A 27,807-nucleotide genomic window follows, 5' to 3' on the forward strand; every position below is an offset into this window, starting at 1 on the left:
AAATCCATACCATTATAATCAGGAAAACAAAGCTCCCCCTTCCCTTAGAAAAAAAGGCAATAATCTTATCAAAAATATTTTATTTACAAAAAATTAATTATACTATACATCCTATACTGGAAATACATTGAATAATTGCTAAAATAAATACAGGCAATTAATTCAACTTTTTATAAGAATGAGAGAATTTGACATTTGAATGTTATCAAAGCTTAACTTAGAACATAAATAGTTAAAAAGGCAAACTCAAGTTTTAGTTTCATTTATTGGCATGGTGTGTTTTGTTTCCCACAAGCTCCCAAATCAGTGAGAGTCTTGAGTTTCAGAATGTGTACCTTTTTGTACTCTGAAGACAGAATGTGCAGCTTTTTCTTAGGCAGGATAGATGTAACATAGGTGACTGCATAAAAAAGAGGCAGAAAGGCAGGAAACTCATCGTTTAACAATTCTCCATGTGTCTCTGCCTCACCATAATGCTGTTTATTCAATTATTCATATATTCCAATGATTGTGTTTTCAACACAAGTCTACACAGCACCAGCTACAAGGCAAGGTCAATCGTGTAAAAAATAAAACTGGATAATGGAGACCCTGTAGTAACTACATTAGCCAAGTTCAGAGTATTTGGTTGAACAATTTTTATATGTGCCAATTATTGATACACTTATTAAACCTTGATATCACTTCTACTGTGTAGACATTTGTATACAGGCCCAGAACAGGAAATAGGAAGCAATGATCTGTATAATTGAGAAAAACAAAATTCCTCATTTGAAAGCAAAAGAGGATAGATGCTTGGTGCCGACATCTGCCAATTTTGAATTTATATGTTTTATATTTATAATTTATCCAACTCACCCATGTAAACATCATTACGAAGGTGTAAAGTGAACTGCCAAGTTGAAAAAAAATAAAAAAAGACAGGCAAAACATGTTCAATGTATAGATAGGTTCCAGTAAATTCAGGCCACAGAACAAAACCTTTGATAAACCGCATTGTACATGTCCAAATTATACAGATAATTTCTCCACTTTCCACTTTACTTGGTCTGGGAAAACACTGTCAGAATCTCCAAAGAATATTCCTCTTTGATATTCATGTTTTGTCCAGTGATGGATGCCTACTGTTTTCTTTCAAAGACTATCATTCCCTTTTTTTGAAAAATGTTATGAAAAAATTGCACTACCTTTGGCCTTGATTTTCAATGATTTTTTTTGTACACACAAAAGTATGTATTTTTATTTTCAAAATATGACAGGTATATTGGCCTTTTCTAAAAGAAATAAAAACAAAAGTTAAAATATTGAAAGTTTAAATACTTTTTTTCACAGAAATAAACTATTCAGTTTTAAAAGGTAGAGAGAGAGAAACATTTTATTCTTTCTATCATGAACATCAGTCAACCAAGCTTCACATTTTGGGCAGGATTTTTTAAGTATAAATTTTTTTAAGAACTTATTTTATTTAAAAAAGGAAGAACAGGTTTATTTTTGCAGAGAAGTAAAATATAGAATATGCAAAATTTGTCTTTAAGATTGGCATACAGAATTTAAAAACACAGTACAATTATATCAAAATACAGCACAGCCAACGGCCTTTAAAACTTCCTTTGGCATTTTATTTGGTAAAGTTAAAAAGAAAATCCTTCCTAAAAAAAAATTATCTATCAAAACAGTCCATAAGTTAGGTTGTATAGGTTGAACATTTCCTTGAGTTTCCGAAATCCTTTTCTTCCATGATAACCCACATAAAGCATGGCTAGTGAGGTATATAGGGCAAAACACTTTCAGGCGGATGCACAGTAAGGAAAAAGTGCATAAACAAAGAATTCATCCCATTTTCATAGAAATAACAGGTTAAATCTGAGTTTCTTCTTGTTGATGTATTGTTTTACTTTGGCAGAATGAAAATAAACCCACATAAATGTCTTTGTTCAAGTCCCAGCAGCAGTGATATGTCTCCTTTGGTGGCACTATCTGATGCCACAATACTGTACGGCCCCTAAAGGAACTAAGGTGGTGTGTGTGACTGCAAACGTCAAACCATGGAAGATCATACATCAAGCACCATGTCATACTGTTGTCCCTTCTTCCGCCTGCCACACTTATTGATGAGAACTACATACAGCGTCAAAAGCATGACCCAATAGCATGCATAGAGCAACGTTCCAACAATCAGAACTGTCTGTTTGGATTCTGAAAATGGCCTTCTAGATTCCTTATAAATGGTGAAAATCACACCACCCAGGAGAATTGTAAACCAAACTGATACTGGAATGAGTCCTATGAAATTAACAACGATGGTTTTCCTTCCTGATGTGCCCCACCCAGCTTTGTTTATTGTTGCAATTGCAAACATCTTGGCGGGAAGTAAACTTGACATGTATAACACTGAGTAGAGAGACATGAAGACCATGACGATATTTCCTCTAAGGCAGCTGGCAAAAGATGATTTTATGAGACCTACTAGCTGGACAGTTAACAAGAAGAGGAGGATGTTCCAAATTTTACCGCGGTAGAAGAGCTGGATTACTGTGGCGATGAGAAAGAAAGGAAAGAATCCAGTGATAATCGCTTCATAGGTCATCCACAAGTGATGTTTGTGAAACCACATTGCATTGTACAGCCATTCTCGGAAGTAGGACTTGCTCCAACGGGTCTGCTGGTTTAACCATCTGAGATATTCTATAGGTGTTTCAGTAAGGCACTTAGATCGAGCTGTGTATTTTGTGGCATAGCCCAGACTCAGCACCCGGTTCGTTAGATGCCTGTCATCACCAAAGCTACATTGGTTGCCCATAAATTCTTGATTGTACCAATCTTCCACAAACTCATGCAACAAGGAGTTTCTGTACATTCCCAGAGGTCCACTAATGCACTGGACACATCCAAAATAAGACTGACAGGCCCTTTCTATATTAAAAGCCATCCAGTATCTCACACTGCTGAGGAATGAGATCCAGGAATCATACTTGTTCAAAATCTGCAAGAAGAAAAACATAAGTAAAAGGTAAGCTTTAGCTAAAAATTCCAGCAAAACTTGCTCCATCCTGAGGTTACTACCTGCAGTAAGATTTGTTATTTGATCCTCCTATTTTGGCTTCCTTCCTCTTTTTGGCATGGTTATTTTATATTTTCTCTGATTCTCTGATGCTGTTACTAATTTGTTTAGTTATATGCATGTGTTGTGATTCTTTGATGGGGAATATTTTTTTCTACTTCATCATTCTCTATCCTCTTTTTGATATTCTTATTCTGTTTGTTGTGTTATTATACTGAGATGATATTTATTTATTTATTTATTTAGAGATGGAGTCTCACTCTGTCACCCAGGCTGGAGTGCAGTGGCACCATCTTGGCTCATTACAACCTCTGCCTCCCGGATTCAAGCAGTTTTTTTACTGCCTCAGCCTGCCGAGTAGCTGGGACTGCAGGTGTGCACCACCGTGCTCGACTAATTTTTGTATTTTTAGTAGAGACAGAGTTTTGTCATGTTGACCAGGCTGGTCTTGCTCCTGACCTCAGATCATCTGCCCACGTTGGCCTCCCAAAGTGCTAGGATGACAGACGTGAGCCACTGCACCCGGCCATATTGAGATTTTTTTTAGGCTTTAGTTCTCAATCCCTAAACTCTTTTCCAGGCGCTCTTTCATAACATCTAAGATTTGAATGTTTTTAGGCCCCATCTCTCCCGTGCGCTGGTTCATTTCAAATTGATCCTATCCTTGGCTGTTAATTTTCCTCTCCTTTATCCAAGTTTTTGCAATGCCAGTGATAGGAGAGTTTCCCATGGCCTTCCTGCAAAATTCAAATCATGAAATAATGCTTTATATAAAGGCTATTGAAAATTATCAACTTTTCTTCACAATACTTCTAAATTCTCTTATCTGTCTCAATTTTGTTCAGTTTTCATCTGGAGTTTGCAAGCTTTCTTTAAAAGAAAAAAATCACCAGGCTATTTCTTTGTCCCTTCTAATGTAATTTATTTGCCTTTACTATCAACCAACATATATAAAATGGGTTATACAGCAGGATAATATCCAAATTTTGAAGTCTATTTTCCATGTCCTATCTTACCTTTTACTAAAATCTAATCTCATATTTGCAAGGGAATCTTATTTTAATCTTCACATATTTTCACATATTCATTTTTCCATCCCACAAACATCAAATTACCTCCATTAATATTTGTTTCATTACCTGTTTCTTCATCAATAACACATGATGGACAATACTGGCAAACCACTTATCCATTCGTTGCCTTTCTCACTAGTATAAATTTGAGTCGCTTTTTTTACTTCCTTTGTTTTTTGACTCAGATTTTTTTAAATCACATACTGATCATCCTTTAAGTATATAGGTATAAGATATATGTCAATTTCTTACCATACTTCTATTTCTTTTTTTTTTTTTTGAGACCAAATGTTACTCTGTAGCCCAGGCTGAAGTGCAGTGGCACGATCTCAGCTCATTGCAACCTCTGCCTCCCAGGTTCAATAAATTCTCCTGTCTCAGCCTCCCAAGTGGCTGGGATTACAGGCACACCCCACCACACCCAGCTAACTTTTGTATTTTTAGTAGAGACGGAGTTTCACCGTATTGGTCAGGCTGGTCTCAAACTCCTAACCTCAGGTGATCCACCCGCCTCGGCCTCCCAAAGTGCTGGGATTATAGGCATGAGCCACTGCATCTGGATCATACTTCAATCTCTTAATCCTTGTTACTAAAAAATTTTTAGCAGAACATGAAATATTAAGTTATGGCCCTAAGATATATGGTGAAAATCATTAAGCATTTATTTTAAGTTGCATATAACTTATTAGCTACTACAGAAATGGGTTATACCCCAGGACTAAGCAAGACAATTCTAAATTATTTCAGTTTCCATAGGAAAAGAGGCAGTGAAGCAGAACCAAGGCATATTTTAATGTGTCTCAAACACCAAGAACAGTACCTGGCACAGAGTTGGTGTGTAATAAATATATGTTCAATGAGTCAATGAGTAAGAGTGCTCTTAAAAGTGTTTTGTGCAAAAAAAGAAAAAGAAAAAATGAAGCCATGTACCTGGACATCTCCCCCAACACCTCCAACCATGGGATCTTCTTCTAAAACTTTTACCATTTCCACAGATGAGGCTGGGTCAAGCATAGTATCTGAATCACAAACCTGAAAAGAAGAATGTGAAAACTTAAGTTAAAGGAAGAACTATAAATACATTCCCTCTAGTCAAAATTGGGCATACATACTGTGTCCTCATCTTACTGCCACAAGGCCTCAGTAAGCAAGTATCATGGTGATAACAGAGGGCTTGTTATATCATGGCCAATACAAAGAGCCTATTTTTCAGCAAACTCAATATTTAAGTTAATGACATTGCTGGGTAGAACAGCTGAAGTGATGTGTCAAGTATGACTTGTAGGGTGATCAACTTGTCCCAGTTTGCCATAGATACTCCCTATTTTGTCAATGAAAGTCTCACATCCCAGGTAACCCCCTGGTCCTGGCAAACTGTAATGACTGGTCCCCCTAGAGGTCTGCTTAAGAAAAAAAAAATTTCCAGTTACCTTCTATAAGGCTTTTAGGCTTTCTTGTCTTTCAGGTCTGAATGATAAGAAAATTCTATGACATTATTGAAAGGGAGACATATTTAATACTGATTTTACCTTTCATTTTAATATGGTAAATAAATGACAGGAGAGCAGTTCTCCTACATATGATTGTATAGTTCTAAAGCAATAGTATAGTTCTAAAGATTGTATAGTTCTAAAGTCCATATGATCTGGGCTTAGCAAATGACATTGTATCAGGAAGGGGATTTGGAGGACCTTCAACACCTTTTTATTCTAAACTTTTAAGTGTTCATCTAGCCCTCTGAATTTAAAAGTAGAGGGGCCCATTGTTGTTTTTAAACTATTCTAGAAATGCCCATTGTTGTTTTTAAACACAACCTTTCTATAAGCCAAAAAAAAAAAAAGCAAGTCTGAAACCAGACCAATCACTTCAAAAAATTGTTGGAATTAGTTTATAACTGTGTATTCCTAATAGACACTTCTATTGGAGGCTCAAGAGCAAAGGGCTACAAATTTGCTTCTCTTTCCAGTCTGATTTCCAAATCAAATGAAAAATTAAACTGAAGAATAATAAAGCAAATACAAAACCAAACTATTATTTGTATACTTACAAAGCTGATACGGAGAATGGAGCTTTGTATGTGAAAAAGTGGGCTTCATAATTCTATTTCTCAGAACTACTCAGTCCTGGAGACTTTACTGAGTTCCAGAGACTTCACTCTCAGTCCCAGAGAGACTCTAAGTGGGACTAGCCTCCTGCAGATACAGTCTATGTCCCTTCAAAAGGTACAGCTGATACTTGTTCCTGGGGTTTGCCCACTGCCAGAAGCCAGAGAAAAAGAGCTGGGCTTCCCCTTATTCCTTCCATACTCACTAATAAGACTAAGACATTCCTTTTCTCTTAGGAAAGGAGTGAGACAGCTGGAAAAGGCTGAATGGCTTATACCTGATGATGCAGCTTCCTCCATATGATGAGAGAAAATCAGAAGTAGAAAAAAAGGAGGAAAAAAATAATCCCCATCTCCCTATCCCTGCAACATTTACTAACTGGAGATATTATTTTCTGCTGAATGCAGCAAAGTCCTAACAAATATAAATTGATCAGAATTGTCATGTGATTAATCAGTCTGACATCCCCATTCAGACGATCATCTGGCACGACTGGCAGAGATTGAGTATTTATTATCTATCTCATTATTCTGCCATCAAGTCTGACTGTACTGGTTGGACTGAATCAAGATTTAGCATTTCTTTTTAAATATCAAAAGAAATTATTTAACAGTTCAGCAAACCACTCTACAAAAATAGTATTTCAGCCTGAGTGACAAAGTGAGACCCTGTCTCACAGAAAATAAATAGTATTTGATATACCAGTTTTGAATTAAAAAAAATTAACTAATTAGTAGACGCATAAAGTCTCAGAATTAAAGGAGACTTCAGCTACCTGTAGCATGAGTCCCTCACATTAGTAACTAAGGAATCCCAACATTTTTCAAAGCATCTAGCCTGGGTGCAGTGGCTAACATCCATAATCTCAGCACTTTGGGAAGCCAAGGCAGGAGGCTTCTTTGAGCCCAGGAGTTTGAGACCAGCCTGGGCAACATAGTGAGACCCCCATCTCAAAAAATAAAATAAAATAAAAAATAAAAGTATCTTCCTCAATTTTGCTAATAGCTTTTTTTTTTCCTGAAAAGGTTTCATGTTAATAAAGAATGCTGGTGAAAATAGCAATTTAAATGAATTATTGGAAATTATACCATGTAGAGTATACAGGGCATCAGACAGTGAACCTATCACCCTTCTAGATTTAATTATAGCAATTTTTGGGTTAACTTCTGAATTTATAAAACTTTACTCTGCTTATTTAGAAGCACTCATTTTCCAAATGAAACTCTATTGTTTGTCTTTTTGTCATTCCATTTAGTTCAGCATAGTCTCACTTATTTTAAGAAAAAAAAATTAGGCAGAAGCTAGGCATTCGTTTTTCATTGTAAGAAACAGGATTTTACTGACACTTGGGTTTGTATCCAAGTATCCCAAGCCTCCGGAACCTGGAAGAATTCCTCCAAAAGTGATGTTTTGTCTCTCCCATGCCCTGTCAATCACTGGTTTGTATGTGGCTACGAACTGGGCAGAAGGTCTGTCATGAGGCTAGAAAAAGATGAAGTAGAAGTCTAACTCATCTTTAGCATCCAGCATCCTGAGTTTATGACCACACCCACCTCTGTTGACTCAAGCTGGAAAAGGTAAAACCAGAAAGCTAAAATAAGACTAAAAGCAACAGGAAGAGGGCAATCCAGAGTTAATGTTCAAATAACTCCGCCTGCTTGTGAGCACAAGCCAGCCAGGGGAACTGCCTCTTTGAAATGAACACACTGGAACCAAATTTATGAGGTTCTGCATATTTAAATTGGTCCCTGCCCCTCCCAATTTCCAATAGCAAAGTCCCAGAAGTTCTCTGAGAGAGATTGTTCACATGGTGAATTTAGCTGTATCAGAAAGGAAAGCTCAGAAATCTCTTGGGAAAGGGTTTGTTATCGTGGGATTTAAGAGCTTTAAAATTTTTCAACTTCTGGATGTTGTTTGGTGACAGAATGCCAGCTAGAAAGCCATGGTCTTTGACAGTCTGTGAAAGCATGTATATTCATGGACACAAGGGAATTTACTCAGTAGGGTGTAAAGAGCATAACTTTATCCCTTCTTAAAATCCATCCAGCAACAGGCTTTCTAGCCATCTCCTCATTAATCAATAACAAGTATGCAATTTCATGAACGTCAGCTATTTTGCTCTGGATTAGAATCTGTGAGAGACTACAGGACAGGATTTGCACACAGGAAACAGAACAAACTGATCTTTTTGGCCACACTAAATGTATCACTGTAATTTGTTGAAACCACATGATCACTAGTTATAAGACTTCTCACTAGGAGATATGGAAATGAAGTAAGTCACCAATTTTTGAGTAAATGAAACATATCAAGACAAGAAGACATTATTTAGAAGAACCAGCCACCTTAGTTGTAACCACAAAATCATCAACTAAATTGTACAAGGCCATAACTCTTTCTGCCTCGCTCCAGCCAAGAGTTAATTCCCTCCATTTCCTCCCTATCTAACAGGGACTGGCGAACCAAGGCTTACTGGTCAAGTCTAGCCTGCCACCTGTTTTGATATGGCTCATGGGCTAAGAATGATTTTACGTTATTCAATAGTTGGAAAAAAAATCAAAAGAAGAATATTTTGTGACACATGGGAATTATATAAAATTAAAATTTTAGTGTTCACAAATAAGGTTTTCTTGGAATCCAGTCATGCTTGCTCATTTACTTACTATGTATGGCCACTTTTCACACTGCAATAGCAAAACTGAGTAGTTACGACGGAGATCATATAGCCTGCAAAGCCTAATATTTACTATTCAGCCTTTTATAAGCAAAGTTTGCCAACCCTGGGTTCAAAATAACTGGTTACAAGGGGAAGGTTCTGCTTTCTTAAAAATAACTGTGAAGTTGAGATTAAATATGTTTGAAGCCCAACTTTAATTTGGTAGATTTTGTAAAAGCTGTCTCCATCTCCCTGTGTTATAAAGAGCCTAAAGGGTAGGATATTAATAAATTAGATTTTCTTCAGCCAAGATTTTGCCTATTATATGAGCAAGTACCCATGAAATCAAGAAGCCTTAATTAAAGTCTGAAGTCCTGTAACTTACTACTTCTCTGACCTTGAACAAGACATTTGCCATCATCATGGCACATTTGTGATACACTACAAATAAAAGTACCTTGTGAATTACAAATAACTATAAAGAAGTATTCCATTAGTATAAGGTTATAGTCTTTAATATGTTATACTCTGTAAGTAAACCCGCACCTAAAGGATTATGTCGATTATTATCACAAATAGATGGCTCAGTAGCAACAATCACTAATAGGAACATAGGAAGTGATTACATATAGAGACTCTCTTATCAATGAACAAATTCAAATTTATCTGGAAGCATCTGTAGCATTCCTCTAATTTATCTCACTGGTCTTAAAGTTAATTTATCTCACAACAATCTAAATAAAAATCTTTTGTAGAAATACTGTTATCTATTCCACCAGATGCCTCTTAAATTCTAAGACTCAAGTCTAAAATGCCAGATCTCCATGTTTTATTTTTAATGTCTTTTGTTTTCAGACTGATGGAGGATCTCCTCACTTCCTCCCATACCACTTCAAAGGGCATTGACAGCTAACAGCAAGAGAGAAATATTAATTACTCTGGCTGCCTTCAATGAGGAAACAGGTTGAAAATAAATTCAAAACTCTTTCTTTTGCTACTGGCTTCACCTTTTTCCTGCTTGTAAGGCTTAACTCTTCATCTTAACCTTCACCCTTCATCTTAACCTTGACCCAATGAGACTATCTGTAGAACGTGTGGAATTTGTTATTGGTTCCTGCCACAACTTAACCCAAAAGCAAATAGAAATTCTGCATCACCCCCACCACCCCAATTTCTCTAGCAAAAAGGGGTAATGGCAAGAACAAAAAATCCCACAATTACTTACTTACTTAGTAAATACAAGATGGCACCATTCCCCCTGAACTCCTACCAGTACAACCCCAGAGTAAACACACTACTGAAACAAACAAACAAAAAATGTACTACATAAGGCCTGGGAATCAAATTGATCTGGATCCCAATCCACCATTAACCAACCAGTATGTAAACTTGGACCTCACTGTAGACTCCTTACCTACTAAGCTTCCATTCTGTAGGTGAAAAATATGGATAATCATATCTACCTCATAAGTTTGTTGCAATGGTTAGTTAATAAGATAATGTACGTAAAGTTCTTAATAATGGCTAGCTTATAGTAAATGCTCAATAAATGGAACTCATATATACTAAAAAGTGGGCCACATACATGTGAGATATAGGGGAAACAAAACAGTGAGGACAGAAGATGACTTTATAAAAATGGAATATTACACACAATTTAAAATTTCTCCTACCACCAAAAAAAAAAAAAAAAAAAATCAATCCAAAGCTCTAGTGCATGTTCATTAATTGTATTACAACAAACTTCTAAGACTTTATCAAGATTGTATAACTTTATTTTTTTAATCTTGATTTTCTATTTATATGAATTCTAGATGAATGGAATTTACATGTAAACATATAGTTAAGTTAAACAGCCTCAAATTAAGCAGCAAATACAAAATCACAAAATCTAAACATTTTAGAGCTACAAAACCTTTTTGAAATTAATGTTTAAAACTATTTTGGAAAAAAAAAAGTCCTCAAAGAAAACATGGTCTTTCTTTTGTGAAAGGAATGAGGGATGGGAGGATGTTCTTTTCTTGTAGTGATTTGGTTTATGGTACAGAATTTCAAATCCAGCCAACAGAAAGCCTTTACATTATAGACACCTAAGCAGTTTGGTACTTCTTTGTAATTCTTCTTAAAAGGAATTAGGAATATACAAGCCTTCCTTAGTACAATGAATTATGTTCAATAAGAGATAGGAATAAAGCAATTACATAATCAATGTAATTATTAAACAATCCCAAAGTGTTCTAAAAACAAGGGAAAAATAGAAAAATATACATTGGAAAGTGTTCATCAATCAGTTGGGTATTTGTTTAAGATAATTTTAATTTTGCCCATTGTGTGTTTTTAATACTTTTAAAACATGCTGCTATAAGCATGTTTTACTTCTGTAAATAAAAAAGCCAATATAAACAGTATTTCAAAAAGGTATACAAGACTTTTGTCCAACATTAAGCCATACTCAGAACAGGTCAGAATCTATCCTTTTTTTGAAAACAAGGTTTCTCTAGAAAATACATTGATTCTGAATTTTAAAAATCTTTCTCATTCTTTTTTTATTTTTTTAAAAAAATACAAAATACAAAATTTCATTCCCTTCAACTTTTTTTTTTCTTGAGACAGGATATTGCTCTGTTATGGGTTGATGTGATCATGGCTCAGTGCAGCCTTGACCTCCTGGGCTCTAGCAATCCTTCCATCTCAGCCTCCTGAATAGCTGAGACAAGAGATGTGCACCGCCAAGTCCAGCTAATTTATTATTTTTTTTAGAGAGATGAGGTCCCCCTATGTTGCTCAGGCTGGTCTTGAACTCCTGAGCTCAAGTAATCCTCCCACCTTAGCCTCTTAAAGCACTGGAATTACAGGCATTAGCTACCACACTGGCCCTTTTCAACTTCTTTTCTCATTTTATTTTTTCCCTTCTTCTGTTTTCTATCTTCTTTACCTCTGAAAGCACCCACCAGCATCATCAGATAAATTTGCTACCACACTGGCTTTCTCCTTGACTAGTGACCTCCTCACTGTTCGATGTCAGCATTAATTATTTGAACAGCTACAAGGCCAAGAGAGCAGTCAGTAGAGAAGACTAGAGATGAAAGCTGAGACCGACAGAGTTAGAGCTGGTAACTGATAAAGCTTTGTTCCCAAGGAGACAAGAGGAAGCAGGCCCAGTGGTCTCAGGAGCATAGATCAAAAGGAGAACCTTGAGACAAGAAGTAAGGTTGGATACTCCTGAAACAGTGTAAGAAGAGAGTAAAGATGATCTTGACAGCATTAAGAATCAGTACTTCTGACTGCAAGGTCATCTGTTAATAGTTAAGCAGAGAGGGTTTTGGGAGAGTGGTGAAGGTTTGGATAGGGTTTTGGGAGAGTGGTGAAGGTTTGGATAGGGTTTTGGGAGAGTGGTGAAGGTATGAAATAATAGGTTATAAGAGCAGTAAGCAAGACATCTATTCAAGACCAAGTGAAAAGAGTGCTGAAGAGTGCCAAGGATTCAGCTGCAATTGGAAACCAATCCTTTTGGCCACCTCTCTCCACAGTTAAGGAGAATTCTCCAGCAAGTTTGTGAGCAGATGGTCAATTTCTTTCCAGCCCCCCTTTTCTCTTGTGTATTACCACCTGAACTTTTGCTTCCTTCTTTCCCTAACCAGCCTGCACTCCAAGTTCCATCACTTCTAATGCTTAGCAGCCAACATCTTCAAATCCTTCTTCCCTTCTTCTCTTTCTGTGGTTTCTGCTTTGCAATTCTCAAACCCTGGGTCAATCAGAATAGAAGATGGGAGTGTTTAGTGTTTATACTGAACCTTAGAAAATTGCCATTTTTATAGGTCAGCCATGGTTAAATACTGGGAAATTTACTGTGGGATGGAAGGACAGAATTACCAGTTTCAGAATGCTAAGAGATTTGTATCTCTGTGTGAGTGCTTGGACCTGGCTGACACTCCCTGGAGGCATCAGGACTTAGTTAAGGGCAGCTGGTCGGGTCAGTATATCTGGAGACCTCCCCTATTTCAGCCCGGAGAAAGAAAAGTTCTCAAGCCTGATTAGGGCTCTAGCAGGCCTACTCTTAATATTTCATATTTTGTATTATTTTTTCCTGGACAGGCATAGCATAAAGTTGTCAAGGATACAAACAAAATTCAAAACAAAAATGATGGAAGAAAAGGGTTTTGGAGGAGCAAGTTTAAAGAAAAGAAGAAAAAACCCACACAGTGAGTCCTTGATTAGAAATGCCAAACGTAGCAACTGTTTTAACTAAAAATAAAGACAAACTATCAAAACAGATGTTTTCTCATTTAAAGCCCAGAACTTCATTTTTGATCTCTTCTATAAGTTCTCAGTCATCCTTTCCCTTTAAAAATAGCCTGTTATCCTCTCATCTAGGCCCAAAGTTGTACTATGTCAATACGGAATGTCTGAAGATAACTGAAACTACCTTAACTTGAAAGTTTTACCTCGGAGAAATTAGGAGAAGCTTGACAGAGCAATGCTCCCAACTGTCTAGAAGGGAAATTAACATGCAGATTAATATAATGAAGAAATGCCTCTTAACTCTTCAGACATCAACTGAAATTCATCATATGGTGACAACTGACAGGTACTATAATTTGAGTAAGGACTAAATGATAACGTAATAAACAATAATAGTAATAGAAGAAGTTTTGCTTATATCAATGATAACATCATAAATAACTTTTGCTAAACACTTGGAATACATTAATTTATTCTATCCAGAAAACTGAGACTCAGAGAGGTGGGTGGTCTTGCTCATGGTCAACCAGCTAGTAATCGCTATGATTAGAACCTTGGTCAACTGACTCTAAAGCTGATGCCCGTTCCTATCTCACTACCTGACAACCACTGGGCATGACTCTGTGACAGTAAAGCACCCTAAAGAATAGGATGGGGCTTCTAAAAACTGGAATTTCACTAGAAATTCTAGAGGAGAGGAAGAACGTCCCAGTGCCTTTCTTAAGCCAGAGACATTTTTCCCCTCGAAATACCATTATGGCCAAAATCTAATATTATAAAGTATCTGCAGAAAATTAAAACTAGAAACTCACAAGGACCCTACTAATGTTCTAAAGAAGGAAGCTTCAATGAGAACTAGGAGAGGAGAACCCCTATAGTGAAATATCAGGAAATTAATGGGAGACACAGCCTGTCTAATTTTCATGCAGGCAAACACCATCACAAATGCTTTCAAAGGTCAAGTTGCAGTGAGTGAGGTAATGCTGTTTGGAGAGTGAAATAAACATTGCTTTTGCTCTAAGATTTTTTTTTTCCATTTTTTGTTTTCCTTTTCCTTCTCTCAATTTTAATTTTTTTCCCTCTTTTAAATCAGAATTGTTCTGATCACCCTCATTTTGCCCAGTCTCTGTGAAAAACATTTTATAGCCTCCCTTCAGTCTGCAGATTTTCTCAAGACCCTTCTGCTCAGGCAGACACTATTTTCTTACAAAGCTGGAGAGTTTTAGAGAGTGGAAAATGACGCTGGATTTGATTTGGCAGAACCAAGGGGGCAGAGAAGGTAAGGGGCGGGGGAAGGGAAGGAAGAGTCTCCTGTCAAAATAATCCTGATTTTTAACCAATAACATGGTACAAATTAAGCATTTTCATAGATAGTCTTAACAGTTTTACAAGATTTTTTTTTCTCTTTTTCAGCATGTGCTTTCAACAGTCATGCTGTTTTCAAATGAACTGAAAGAAGTACTGTGTTCAGAAGGTACAAGGATGGGCTATAGCATATGACTGGACAGATACAAAAGCTGCTTTATTTAAATGTATGTTTGCCCTGGCAGGAATGTGGAGACCTACCTGTACATAATCCACACTTCGTCCCAGTGCTCTGAAGGCTGTGTACATGACTTCTCTTTTTCCACCCCATTTTTGCATGATGCAAATACTTTTGTTGGACAAGACCAATTGCGTTACGTGTTGCGAGCTTTCTTTATGTGACTCATCCGTCTCACCGGGACCCTTTTCGTGGAAGTTGTTCTTCCAGATATAAGTGGCTGATTTGTCTCTGCCCATGACTTCACTGAAGATGTCCATCATGTAGAGGTCATCTTCTGAGTTCCCATCTATGACCATGACAACTTTAATCCCAGGGTAGGTTAGCCTTTTCACAGATTGCAAACATTTCCTTAAGTAGTCTGGATCTTCTTGATAGGCAGCGATGCAAAGGGCAACTGTTTTGTTCAACTTTATGGGAGTTTCTAGGGATTTTTTCATTTTTCGGTGTTCCAAAAAGGCAAACAGGCTTTGGATTATGAGGTGTGATGCCAAAAAGGCACCGTACAGTCCAAAAGAGAAATAGTAATTATCCGTTTGGATAAACTGGTAGCCAACAATATAAGCAGCTGTGATTCCAAGGAGGAGAGAGACTCCAAAGAGTGTGGTTCCAATTATCCTCAGGATACATAGAAACCTCTCACAATGCATCTGTAATATAATCAAATGATATTCTTGGTTAACCGTGATGGTCCCACACTTGCTATATACCTAGTATCCTGGGGAGAGTACTGGACTAGAAGCATTCAGGGGTTTTGACACTCAGTCTGTCACCTAGCTCATTGGGTGACTTTCTGCAGTTTGCTCATCTGCAAAATAGGGATAAGGATGCCCTTCCAGCATACCTCAGAGGGTTATTTCAAGAGTCAAATCAGATAATGGTACAGGATACCGCAATGTATTAAAGCATAATGTATTAATCAAATGCTGCATACATTGCTTTAACGTGTTAGATCACTTACCTAAGGCTGCAGTCTATATATGTGGTCATACCCAGGCATGGAACCTAAAGTTTCTAACACCCAAAGCAGTCATTCTTCCATATAGTCGCCTTACCCCTTGATACTGGCCAGTGAAAAAAATCCACTGGAGATTTTGCTAAATTTCTCATGTGTAATTTAATCTCACCTCCAATGCTTATTACTCAGCTTACATCCTTTCCATGCAGCCAGCTGAAATTGGAGATCGGGGTCCTGGATACTAGTACTAGCTCATTAACTGTGTGAACTTGGGTGAGTCACCATACCTCTCTGGGCCTCAGTAGTTGTTTATTTTTTAAAATATCTGTTAAACGAGGGATTTTAGAATTGATTATTTGTGAACTCTCCATTGATACTAAAAATCTTCCATCCCTAAGTACCCTGCATACATATCTATCACAGTCCCCATAATTCTCAATTATACTCCTTTGTTCCAATGTCTGTCTCCTCCATCCACCATCACCAGTACTAGCTGATTAGATCCTAAGCATCATGAATCTTACTGGAACCCAGTAAACACAATAAATGTTTGTAGAAATAGGGAATAAATTAAAGGACAAATAACATGATTTATTTCAGCAAGTGAGTTTCCATCCTATTAAAAGCTGTAGCACATAGGCCTGGCACGGTGGCTCTCGCCTGTAATCCCAGCACTTTGGGAGGCCAAGGACGGAAGATCATGAGGTCAGGATTTTGAGACCATCCTGGCCAACATGGTGAAACTCTGTCTCTATTAAAAATACAAAAATTAGTTGGCGTGGTGGCACATCTGTAATCTCAGCTACTTCGGAGGGTGAAGCAGGAGAATCGCTTGAACCCAGGAGGCGGAGGTTATGGTGAGCCAAAATCTCTCCACTGCATTCCAGCCTGGGCGACAGGGAGAGACTCCATCTCAAAAAAAAAAAAAAAAAAGCTTTAGCGCATTAGACCTGAAACACATTTCCACTCAGTAACAGTCCGTTTTGCTAACATCACTAAATTTTGTCTATCTCCTGAAAAAAGTTTTAAACAACTCAAGGACAAAAGAGCCATTTTTCTGTATTTCCCAAAGCATTTCAATGCTTAGCATTAATGGGGTGCTTTGCAAACCTTTAATTTTATTTTTTTTCCTCCTGGAGTTTTATCTTTCTCTTTAGTCATTCGCATTCATTTTTGGGCTTTTGTCATATTTATAGATATTTAGTGCTTAATCTTTTTCTTTAATTCAACTGATTTTCTTTTTTTTTTTTTCTTGAGATGGAGTCTCACTCTGTCGGCCAGGCTGGAGTGCAGTACTGCGATCTCGGCTCACTGCAACCTTCACCTCCTGGGTTCAAGCAATTCTCCTGCCTCGGCCTCCTGAGTACCTGGGATTACAGACGCCCACCACCACGCCCAGCTAACTTTTGCATTTTTAGTAGACATAGGGTTTCACCATGTTGGCCAGGCTGGTCTCAAACTCCTGACCTTAGGCAATCTGCCTGCCTTGGCCTCCCAAAGTGTTGGGATTACAGGTGTGAGCCACTGCGCCCGGCCTAATTCAACTGATTTTTAAAAGCGAAATAAATTTATTTTAAATAGAAACTTAGACTAAGCAATTACCTTTGTAAAACCTTTTGCTTGATGTGCTATTTATAATTTCCTAATCCACATGCAAACTTAACATTGACTGTTCACACAGTATCCACTAAGCTATTAACAGCTGCATGGCCACCATGTTGCTCAGCTCCAAGAGGCACCATTCACACGGTCACCTGCTATTCCTTGCAATAGTACATTGAGATGATCCTAAGAGGATCTGCACTGTACTTTTGGGAAACCTTAGTGTGGCTTCTTACCAATTGCGTTCCCTTTCCTTCCTGAGCATAGACTTGGTGTGGCCAAGACATTCCAGGCTTTGGAAATCTGAGATGTGCCACTTCCACTAGGGTCTTTTTAGAAAGAGAATATACCTCCTCTCATTTCTCTGGTCCCTCCACAGGCTTGATACACTTATCAACAATGTTTTAGGGAACTGAAGAGCCCCAAGATAGATGGAACTTGGTCCTTGGATTGCCATATGAAAGGAAGCCACCCACCAAACAGGAATACCTGCCATGGACTCTTATGTTAGCACAAAATAATTTCTGGATTTTTGTTTGTTTATCCTTTATGCATTTGGAGCTTAATGTACTCAACTAGTATAACTTAAATAATGCAAAGCACCCTGGAGATCAGGATTCTAGTTTGCAGATGTCATTTTTTTTTGTTGTTAAATGGAAATAACAGAACTTGTCAAAGACCTCACAGGGCTATGGTGAGGAGCAAAATGGAACAGTGTTTATGAAAGTGTTTTTAAAAACCGGAATGCATTCAGCTTAAAGGATTAGTTAACTAGGGAGCTGAAAAGCAAACATAACAAAAAGCATATTGGTGTTCCACTTCTAGCAGCTATACGGGATGCTACAGCGTGCAATGTAGGAGTCTGATAAATGTAACCGTAACACAAGTGGAAAGTTTAGACTGTTGGGGAATGGTGACATGCTGAGTTTTCAGTGAAAGGCAGGCAAGTACAGCATCTCTTATTAATTAACACAGCTGAGGGGATGCTGAAAACTCCCACATGGTACATTAACCAATGCCTAAAGGTACTGGGAGCACCAGACTTGAAACTTGGCATTTCCAAGACGTGAGTCATTCTCACAAGAGTGAAAAATTTCAACGGGACTAAAACACTTTGCCAGGATGAAGCATAAGTGTGTATTTAGCTTGTTTTAAAATCACCATAGCCAGCAAAAGAACTGCCTGCCATTCTTTTTCATTATTCACATTTTCCTTGCTTTTATCAGCACACGTGGACATAGAGAGTGTTGACATAGCATCTGCTGGACACAGCTGAAGTGGGAACGCCCTCTTACATCATAAGACTCTACAGAATGTCCTTTTGAAGCTTGGGAAAAGTTACTAGCAAACTGCAGCAACGTGGCTAGAGTGAACCTTTATATTTCTACCAGATATCTCCGTGTTGTCTAGCATGGCACATACAGCATCTCGGTATAGGCCAAAGGGTAAAAGGCACATTTTAGAGCCAGCTTTGCTTAGGGAATACATTCACCTCAGGGAATGAAACACAAGATATGTTTTTTTATAATTTCCCCTGGGCAATTGCATAGATATGGGTACCATATGTGTTAGACTGTCTGAGACAATCCCCAATTCAAATACTCTTGTTTCATAAGCATACTCTCCTTGTCAGACATATGACTTTATAGTTAAATTGGAAAATAGTTAGTTCAACCCTAAATTATAAGTACTTACTACTAGATAGAAAGGTGAGTTAGAAATCTATACTCTCTAAATATTTAAAATAAAAAACTCAGACATTTTTCCCCACTATGAGACTTTGGCCTATTAATTAATACCAAATATTTACTAACTTGTATTCTCCAGGAATAGGCCAAACCAAGTGTTAAAGAATGGCTTGCTATACTATAATGTATATCATTATATATATCTCCACAAAGTCAGTGGAGATATATAATCTGTTTTCACTAATGCGTCCCAAGGACATAAAACACTGCCTGGGTTATAGATGGTGTTCAGTAAACATTTGTTGAATGCATGAGTGCAACTTTATTCATCATCATCATCATCATTATAATGGCAGCTAACATTTATTCATCATTTACTAGGTTTCAGGCAGTGGGGCAAAAATTTTTTTAAGTATAATCTTATTTACTCTTAATGACTTTGGGTGGTAAGCACATTATTAATCTCATGTTATAAATAATTATGCATATAATAAGAAAACCAAGATTCTGGGTATTTAATTGTCATAGTCAAAAAACTAAAAGTTGGATTCATACAGTGGCATAATGCCAGACGATTATTCTCAATAAATTTGCTGAATATATTTGAATCCTTATGAAAAATAGGTGTCATTCTTTTGTTTCTGGCTAATAAAATGTCATTGTATAAGGAGAGATTAGAAACAAATTTTGAAAATTGTTTCCCTCCTTTTATTTTTTTTTGAAATGGAGTCTTGCTCTGTCACCAAGGTTCCTAGGCTGGAGTGTAGTGGCGTAATTTCGGTTCACTGCAATCTCCCCTTCTCAGGTTCAATCAATTCCCCTGCTTCAGTCTCCCGAGTAGCTGGGACTACAGGCATGCACCACCACAGCTGCATAATTTTTGGTATTTTTAGTAGAGAGAGGTTTCACCATGTTGGCCAGGCCAGTCTTGAACTGACCTCAGGTGATCCGCCTGCCTCAGCCTCCCAAAGTGTTGGGATTACTGGTGTGAGCCACTGCACCAGGCCTGAAAACTGTTTCTCTACTGTTTTAGAAAATGGGGAATTGGCACTCACTCAAGGCCAGCCGATACTGAGATTTCTGGGCTCAGATACTTTCTATGTAGGTATAACCTAAAAAGACATGAAAAGTGGTTGTTTCAAAGGAAGAGGCTGGTTCCATCTATGTAACAGCAATTCTGCTCCCAATGTCAACAGCCAAAATCCTGTGTTACCATAAAAACAGCATTAGTGTTCCCACCGCTTCCACCTGTGGAGCCGATATACAGCCTTGCTGTTGGCTCATATACCCCAATGTTATTCTTCGAGTCACTGGACCTCAAAGCCTTTTCCTCTCCCTTGACCTTTTTATATTAGGCTGAGAGAAAAATGTTGGATGAAAGGAGAATAACATCTATTCTCGCAGCTCCAGTGCAACAATGAGAATTGAGTTCAATGGAGTTACCCTAGTTTTCATAAAGTGGTCCTTCCATTTGGGATCTGGGAGAAGTTGAAATGAATTCAAATTTACTGAGTCAGCATGTGGGAAAGACTTACAATTAGATCTAATGATACCTCCTCTGGGAGGTCTTAGCTTACCTGTCCTTCTACAGCAACTCCTCCACCTGACCCAACCCTGCCTTCTCCTCACCCCCTGCCAGTCTCTCTCCCTTTAACCTGCTTGATTTTCTAAGTGGCATATATATATCCTCTATGGCCATGGGGCCTTGTGTGGTTCAATGACTTGGTTGGTCCCTGCATGAAAACCAGGGCTTGGTAAATAGCAGGTACTCAATAAATACATTTTCAATGAAGAAATAAGCCCATCTGGACTCAGGCAGTCAATGCAGACTGATAGACAAATGTCCTACCCCAGTCTTTCTGCAGAGGCAGTGAATATGTGCTGGAGACAACCAAGCCTTTAAGGGTACCCGTCAAGCAGTTATTATTATTATTATTATTTTGAGACCAAGTTTCACTCTTGTTGCCCAGGCCGGAGTGTAATGGTGTGATCTCTGCTCACTGCAACCTCTGCCTCCCGGGTTCAAGCGATTTTCCTGCCTCAGCCTCCTGAGTAGCTGGGATTACAGGCATGTGCCACCATGCCCAGCTAATTTTGTATTTTTAGTAGAGAAGGGGTTTATCTATGTTGGTCATGCTGGTCTTAAACTCCCGACCTCAGGTGATTCACCCGCCTTGGCCTCCCAAAGTGCTGGGATTACAGGCGTGAGTCACCACACCCGGCCCCAGTCATTTTTGTTTTTTTAAAGAAACCATCTCCATAATTTTTCACCCAGATGTCTCAAGGCAGTGGTTGTGGGGATTCCCAGACCAGGTCTAGAAGACCTTTGGAAAGCAAAGATAGAAAAGGCAGATGGTGCCCAAGAGCATTTACAGGGATTGTGAGTTGCAATCTGAGCTATTTTATGAGCTCAGGGGTCAAGCTGGGGCATCAGCTTTTATCAACTTGAACTCCTTCAGTACCCTTACAGTGTTTATTGGCCATTAATCCATATACTGCTTGGTTTTTTGGCTCTAATGACTTGTGAGCATGTGTTCATGTATGTCTTGTCTTTGCAACTGAATAAATTAGTTGGTATTAATCAGATTAGCAAATATTTTGAAATCAGCTATACTAGTGTTCAAATCCCAGCTCTGCATCTACTATCAATTTCAGAGAATCTGACCGCTAGAACCTGACTGAGTTAGGACAGAATCCTCGCTCTTCCTTTTAGTGGCTGGATGACTTTGAGCAAGTTATATACTACTTGTCATCTTCAGTTTCTCCATCTATAAAATGAAGCTAAACATATTGACCTATAAAACAGATTATCAGACTTAAAAAAGAAACGTAAGTACATATTTTAAAAAGAAATTAGCAACAATCAGATCTCAGTGATGTTAGTTTCCTGCCAGTAACTACCTAATTAGCCTGACTCTCCTTCCATTTAACCCATTACTTGCGGGTAAACAAGGAATAACTATGGCATGATGAAAAGAATAGGAGGACTGGGAATCAGAAGAAATGGATTCAAATCCACACTCTGCCCCATATTAGCAACCTGGCTCAGACAAACCACTTGAGGGTTATATGAATAAGTCATGTGTCCTGGACAATTCAAGTAATATCTTTGAACTTAAGTTGTAAAGTACACTTGTCTTCCTTCATCATTATATTTGAAAATCTACTGAAGGCTAGGTTCAGTGTCTTTTTAACTTATAGCCAAGTATTTAAACACAGAAAGGCACAAAAGATGATGACATTTAAAGAATGTTTCTCTAATGAAGGCGTTGTTCAAGATCACATTCAATAAATAGTAGAACTGGTTCTAAAACATAGCTGTCTTTATATAAACTCACATTGTATGGGAGAAGGGGCAATAGGCCTTAAATTATATGCATAATAATTAGAATTGGAAATATTAATCTAGGTTGGTGACACTAGCAAGGATCATAGAAATCTGCTTCTAGGATGACATACTCAGGTGGTAGCTAACTGCTGGCTAAGAGTGGATTAGGAAGGTACGGTGAGCAAAAGGTTAAAAAGTAGTGGTTCCCAAATTTTGCTATATATCCAAATTACACAGCAATCCATAAAATTATCTGATCTGTGGCTCCCACATTTTGAGTTCATTGATATGGGCTGTGCCCAGGTCATCACAGGTTTTAAAATCTCCTCCAGCAATTCAACTATATAACAAAGTTTGGCAACCTCTAGGTTAAAGTAAAATAAGACTTTCATGACCTCATTCACATTGATACCCATCCCTGATGTGTATTCCCTCTGCTACTGTCCCTAAGTAGAAATCTGAGATAGGAGTACCCAAATGAAGTCTCCCCACAAAGTCTTCACATTACAGCACATTACCCCCTGGACACAAAGCATGAACCCTCTTGACTCCCCCTCCCAACCTCTCTTCTCCCCTTGTGACCTTCTCTTCCTCACTGGCTTTGAAGTCTGCCTTTTTCCTCTCTAGTCCCACTGCAGTTATCCTAGCAAAGACCCTTAAGCCAAGCTTGCAGGGTTAGGATACAAGCCTTTTATAGGACTTGTCACCCCAGTGGGGTCTGGGTTCAGAACTGTAAGTTTCAGATTTCTTTTCCTTTGCACCATCCATATGAATCAATTATTTCTAGGATGTATATTCTTCTGACTGCTCTACTGGTTCCTGAACTTCATTATCCTAAAGTTAGTTCACAGTGTAGGGGGAAAAAAAACTGCCAAAAGACTTGAGATAGAATCTTAGTTTTACTTGAACGCACATTGGCTCCTGGGAATTATCTCTATACGTCAAAACCCTATCTACACAGTCAAATGTAGCACAAATGCCAAGTCTCCTTAGGAAATCTCTACTGATCTCTCTCAATTAGATGTGACTTCTCAATTTGAACCCCCGTAAAACTTGACTAGTGCAGCTGCAGCATAAATTAGCATGAATTCAGTTCAAGGGCATTATATTCAAGAATTCTTGGATTAAATTCCAGCCACACCCCTTACTAATTCACTTTGAGTGAATTGCTTAACTTTTCTGAGGCAAAGTTCTTTTATTTACAAAACTTTCTTTGCAGATTAGGATTAGATATACTTATGTAAACCATCTAGTCGAGTGCCTGAAACATACTAGACATGTGACAAACAATAGCTGCTGTTTCTTATGGGCCTGATTATATTTTGCCTTACAGTCTGATTATTTTAAAATTTCATTAAATACATTTTGAACACATTTTTAATTATCTGCAGAACAGATGTATTCAGTTCAGAGGCATTCATTAATAAATTTATTTAAATAAGAAAATATTTAACAGTGACCTTGTTATATTTAATTGTCTCTCATCAGTAACATTCTCCTAGATTGTGGGAAAGGAAAAGGAATATATATATGAACTCCACAAGACTACCATTCAAAATGTACTTTTTTTTTTTTCTTTTTGAGAAGGAGACTTGCTCTGTCGCCCTGGCTGGAGTACAGTGGCACAATCTCAGCTCACTACAATACAACCTCTACCTCCCGAGGTCAAGCGATTCTCCTGCCTCAGCCTTCCGAGTAGCTGGGATAATTACCAACACACCTGGCTAATTTTTGTATTTTTAGTAGAGACAGGGTTGGTTTCACTGTGTTGGCCAGTCTGGTCTCAAACTCCTGACCTCAGGTGATCTGCCCTCCTTGGCGTCCCAAAGTGCTGGGATTACAGGCGTAAGAAAAATACACTTAAGTAATATAAGGCTGTATGCAGTAGGATAATACTCTACACAGATTGCTGCTAGAGGGGAAAGGATAAAACACCAAGTTGGGATGATGGAAATGAGTTTTCTCTACAGGTAGCTGTCCCCCAGCTCAGCTGACATACCAGCTGCCACCAACTCTGTCACTGCAGCCTCTTAGAGGAACACAGCCTAGGTTGGCATGGATAAAAAGAAGAACCCAGATTACATTTTGAGACACGGGGGTTATGCTCTGTCCTCCCATTACTTTAACTCAGGAATCGCATTTCATACAAGAGCCAGGAAGCTAATAATGTAACAAACTGCTTGTTTTTACACTTTTAAAGTAACTGTGTAATATAACTTTGAAAAAGGGTATGTCTACCTTGATCCGTAGACAAAGGACTTTCCCCATGGTGCCAACAACAGGAAATAAATGAACCAGTGACAAGTGTTTAAAAAATCAAGAAAAAAAAATTAAAACGTCTTACCTGGTAAGGAAACCATGTGTGGGAAAGTATTTATGAATATCAATACTATGGGGCTATATTCTATAGACCTAACAAAAAAGACTGGTTCCAAAGTAACTTACTTTCTAGTAACAGTGCCTTACTTGTTGCACAATTCCTATTTTCCAGGAAGGTAGCTGACTAAATCCTTGCTTTGTGGAGAGTGACATTAGAATTTACTGCTAGTCACTGATTTGTTAAGTCCTTGAATTTTTATAAACTGCATAACTTTCTTTGATAAAGTTTTTGATTCCAGTTACAGTACAAGCAACTCAGGTGATATCTAAGAAAAAAAGGAATAGGAGGGATGATACTCTAGTTACAATATTTTATTCTACAAATGTCCACTTAGAAATCAGGATTATCTGTCTCAGAACTGGTAACACATACAAGATATAATATATAACACAATAGGTACTTTGAAGTGTTAAATTGTCATTGAAAATGTAAAAGAATCGCCAAACTCTCAGGAAAACTTTTGGTGGAGTGTGATGGGTGCTTAAAAACCAGTACCTCAGCTGTACAGTGATCTTATTAAGCTCTAGAAAAATGTGGTGAAAACTAATTTAATGCATGAATCAACTTGCACACATTGGAAGGAAATAAAAATGTAGAATTTAAAAGTTCTTTTCAATTCAATAGTCATATTGAAGTATGAAACTTAAAATTGTTTTATACATAAGTATAAAACTTAAAATTGTATCTACAACGAATTCGATGGACTTAAATCTATAGAAATACACATTTTAATTTTAAACCTAGTATCGTGAATGTAAATATGTGTTGACCGTTAAAAACTTTATTCTTAAAATAACCTTTTTAAAAAAATAATAACCTGATTTAATCCAAAGGTACTTATCATATGCCTTAACCGCAGTGAGAAATCTGAGCCAAAGCCTTGGAACGTACAATCAGTTGTCTCCCTCTTAACAGTGGCCTTACTCCTTCAGCAAAGCCCAACTACCAACTTGCTTCGCTTTATTCTAACATTGAGCTGACGGACTACATATACTCAGGCCTCCAACTGGGGGAAGCCCTTTCTGGCCAATCAGGGCTTCCGTATCTATTGCGTCACACCTCCCCCCTGGGTGTGACGTCAAAGGCAATCCCAGCGCAGACACGTGGGTTGGAGCAGCCTAGCGTTTCTGGAAAATTGCTCCCGAGATCCAACAGGCAGCAACGGTCCCAAGGGTGAGGAAGTGGGCAGGGGAGTGGCTGACGGGACTTCTACACGTTTAGCTCGTTTGCCCCAGAGGCGCGCGGTGTCCCTGAGTCCAAGCACTCGGCGCGGACGTTTAGGGTCTGGAGAGAGAGGCGCTGGGGGAAACTGGCACCCAAGGCTGTGTAATAGGACCCGGGTCTTGCAAGCCCTCGTCCCCAGGCACCGCCCCTGTGCTCCCAGCGCCTCTTTGCAGCCTCAATTATCCTTTCAGCGCCATTCTCCCGCGGCTGCGTTTCCGTAGCCAGAGGAAAAAGGCTTTCTCGCCTCGCGGTTCTCACCCTCACACAGACCCTTCTTTCAGACCCGCCCTCCTGTTCACAGGGACCCATTTCGGAGCCCTGGCTTACGCTGGGCGGGAACAGGCGTGACGAATTCCGCCCAAGGTGTTGATTATCCATCCAAACCCAGCCTCTGGCTTCCCTCCCACCTCCACCCCAGCTCCCGCGGGTCCCTCGCCTCCTTCCTGGGCTGGGCGCTCGAGACGGCGCCCCCAGATCTGCCACCAGGCAGTGTCCCCAGCTGCAGCTGAGGAGAGAAGCGCCGGCGTGCGCGGTGCCACGTCGGAATTGGCTCTGGGGACGTTGCAGCTGCTGAAGCGCTGCACGCGGTCCCCTAGCACGCCCTGCCCCCGGGCGGCAGGCGGACTGGCCCTGGGCGGAGAAGAGGGATGCGCGCCCTCCTTCCGCTCCCAGCTGCGAGTGCCACCGCCTGCATCAGGGACCCCGGCCCGAGTAAGACTTCCGGAGCCGAGCTGAGCCCAGGCTTATGAGCCTGACACTTTAATGGGGTGCGGGAAGTGTAAAGGAGGGGAGGCCCGGGAAAGGGGGGAGTGGCCGAGAGGGGCCGGTAGCTGCGAGGAGGTAGAGAAGGACCCTCCTTCTAACCAGGGTCCCAGCTAGCCGGAGCTGGAAGCCCAGATTGCTTAACTCTTTGCATTCCCAGCAAGTTTCTCACAAGTAAAACTCGCTGGGCTATTGCAGCTTTCCTCCCTACAGACTGTGTGTGGAAGGGAAAAAAAGAAGGGAAGGGGTGGGGGCGGCTGTGCAGAATACATTTTCCTTACACATTGGAAATTCTGTTTCCTAACTCCGGAGCCCCTCTGCTGCTCCGGAAGATGCAAAATGGAAAAGTCCATCTGGGGACGTGCCGCCTTCCCTAGGCAGAGAGGTTACCTGTGTCCCCAGAAAGGCAGCGGATTTCTGGCGAGAGCCACGGAGATGGGAAAAGAAGGCTCTGTTGCTAAGCTTGACAGTGACCTGAAATATTCCCTGATCTTCAGTCTTGGAAATTTTTAAAACTCCATATTTTCCAAAAATTTCAAAACACTTATATGGATAATTTCTTCCTTCACCCTGGCCTATTTGAGGACCTTCATCGTTCACCAAACCGCGCCAGTGTAACGTACCTTGTTCAGCTCTTGGTCATAAAGTCGTCCTCAGCCTGTCTGTGTGGTCCCGGAGGGTCGGTGGCGGGCAGTTTCCAAAATTGAGGTAATAAGAGATTAGATGAATTTGAGACGACCGGCCAAAAAAAATAAGAAATTTAAAAGCAACATTTAAACAGGATAGGGAAGTCTTAAATGTTTGATTCTCCCCCACTTTAAAAAGTAATTTCACTAATATTCTTTATTTTTTCGTTGCATTTCAGTCTTCTAATTCTTAAATTATGCTTTAAAAATAAATTAACTTTTTTTCTTTCTTTCTTCTTCTTCTTTTTTGCTTCAGCCCTTCTCCCCCCCGATAACAGAAAATCTCTTTTTCGTCTTTAAAAAAAAAAAAAAAGCCTGTGGGAGGCTCAGCAGAACCCAGGAAGCGCAGAATCGGGAGAAAAGTCTTTGGCTGGGGCTGTTTCAAGTCCCTGGTTCAATGGGCTGCTCGAAGCCAGGACTGGGTAATTCTTTCCAGACGTCTTGACTTCTCCTTCCTCGCCGTTGTTGCCTTTCTGCCTCCTCCAACTTAAGGGGGTCT

At 39.1% G+C, this 27,807-nt stretch overlaps 1 protein-coding gene across 1 annotated transcript; it reads right to left on the reverse strand.

The window, feature by feature from the left end:
- Positions 1–27,807, reverse strand: HAS2 (hyaluronan synthase 2). The gene is made up of 4 exons (XM_012466428.2): positions 27,246–27,807; positions 14,704–15,330; positions 5,065–5,166; positions 1–2,983 (listed from the first exon to the last, which is right to left on the reverse strand). The coding sequence occupies exons 2-4, from the start codon at positions 15,328–15,330 to the stop codon at positions 2,054–2,056; spliced, it is 1,659 nt and encodes a 552-aa protein (XP_012321851.1). The 5' UTR covers positions 27,246–27,807; the 3' UTR covers positions 1–2,053.

This window comes from Aotus nancymaae, unplaced genomic scaffold (genome assembly GCF_030222135.1).
Source record: "Aotus nancymaae isolate 86718 unplaced genomic scaffold, 86718_ANA_hifiasm-v0.15.2.pri h1tg000036l, whole genome shotgun sequence".
NCBI classification, from domain to species: Eukaryota; Metazoa; Chordata; class Mammalia; order Primates; family Aotidae; genus Aotus; species Aotus nancymaae.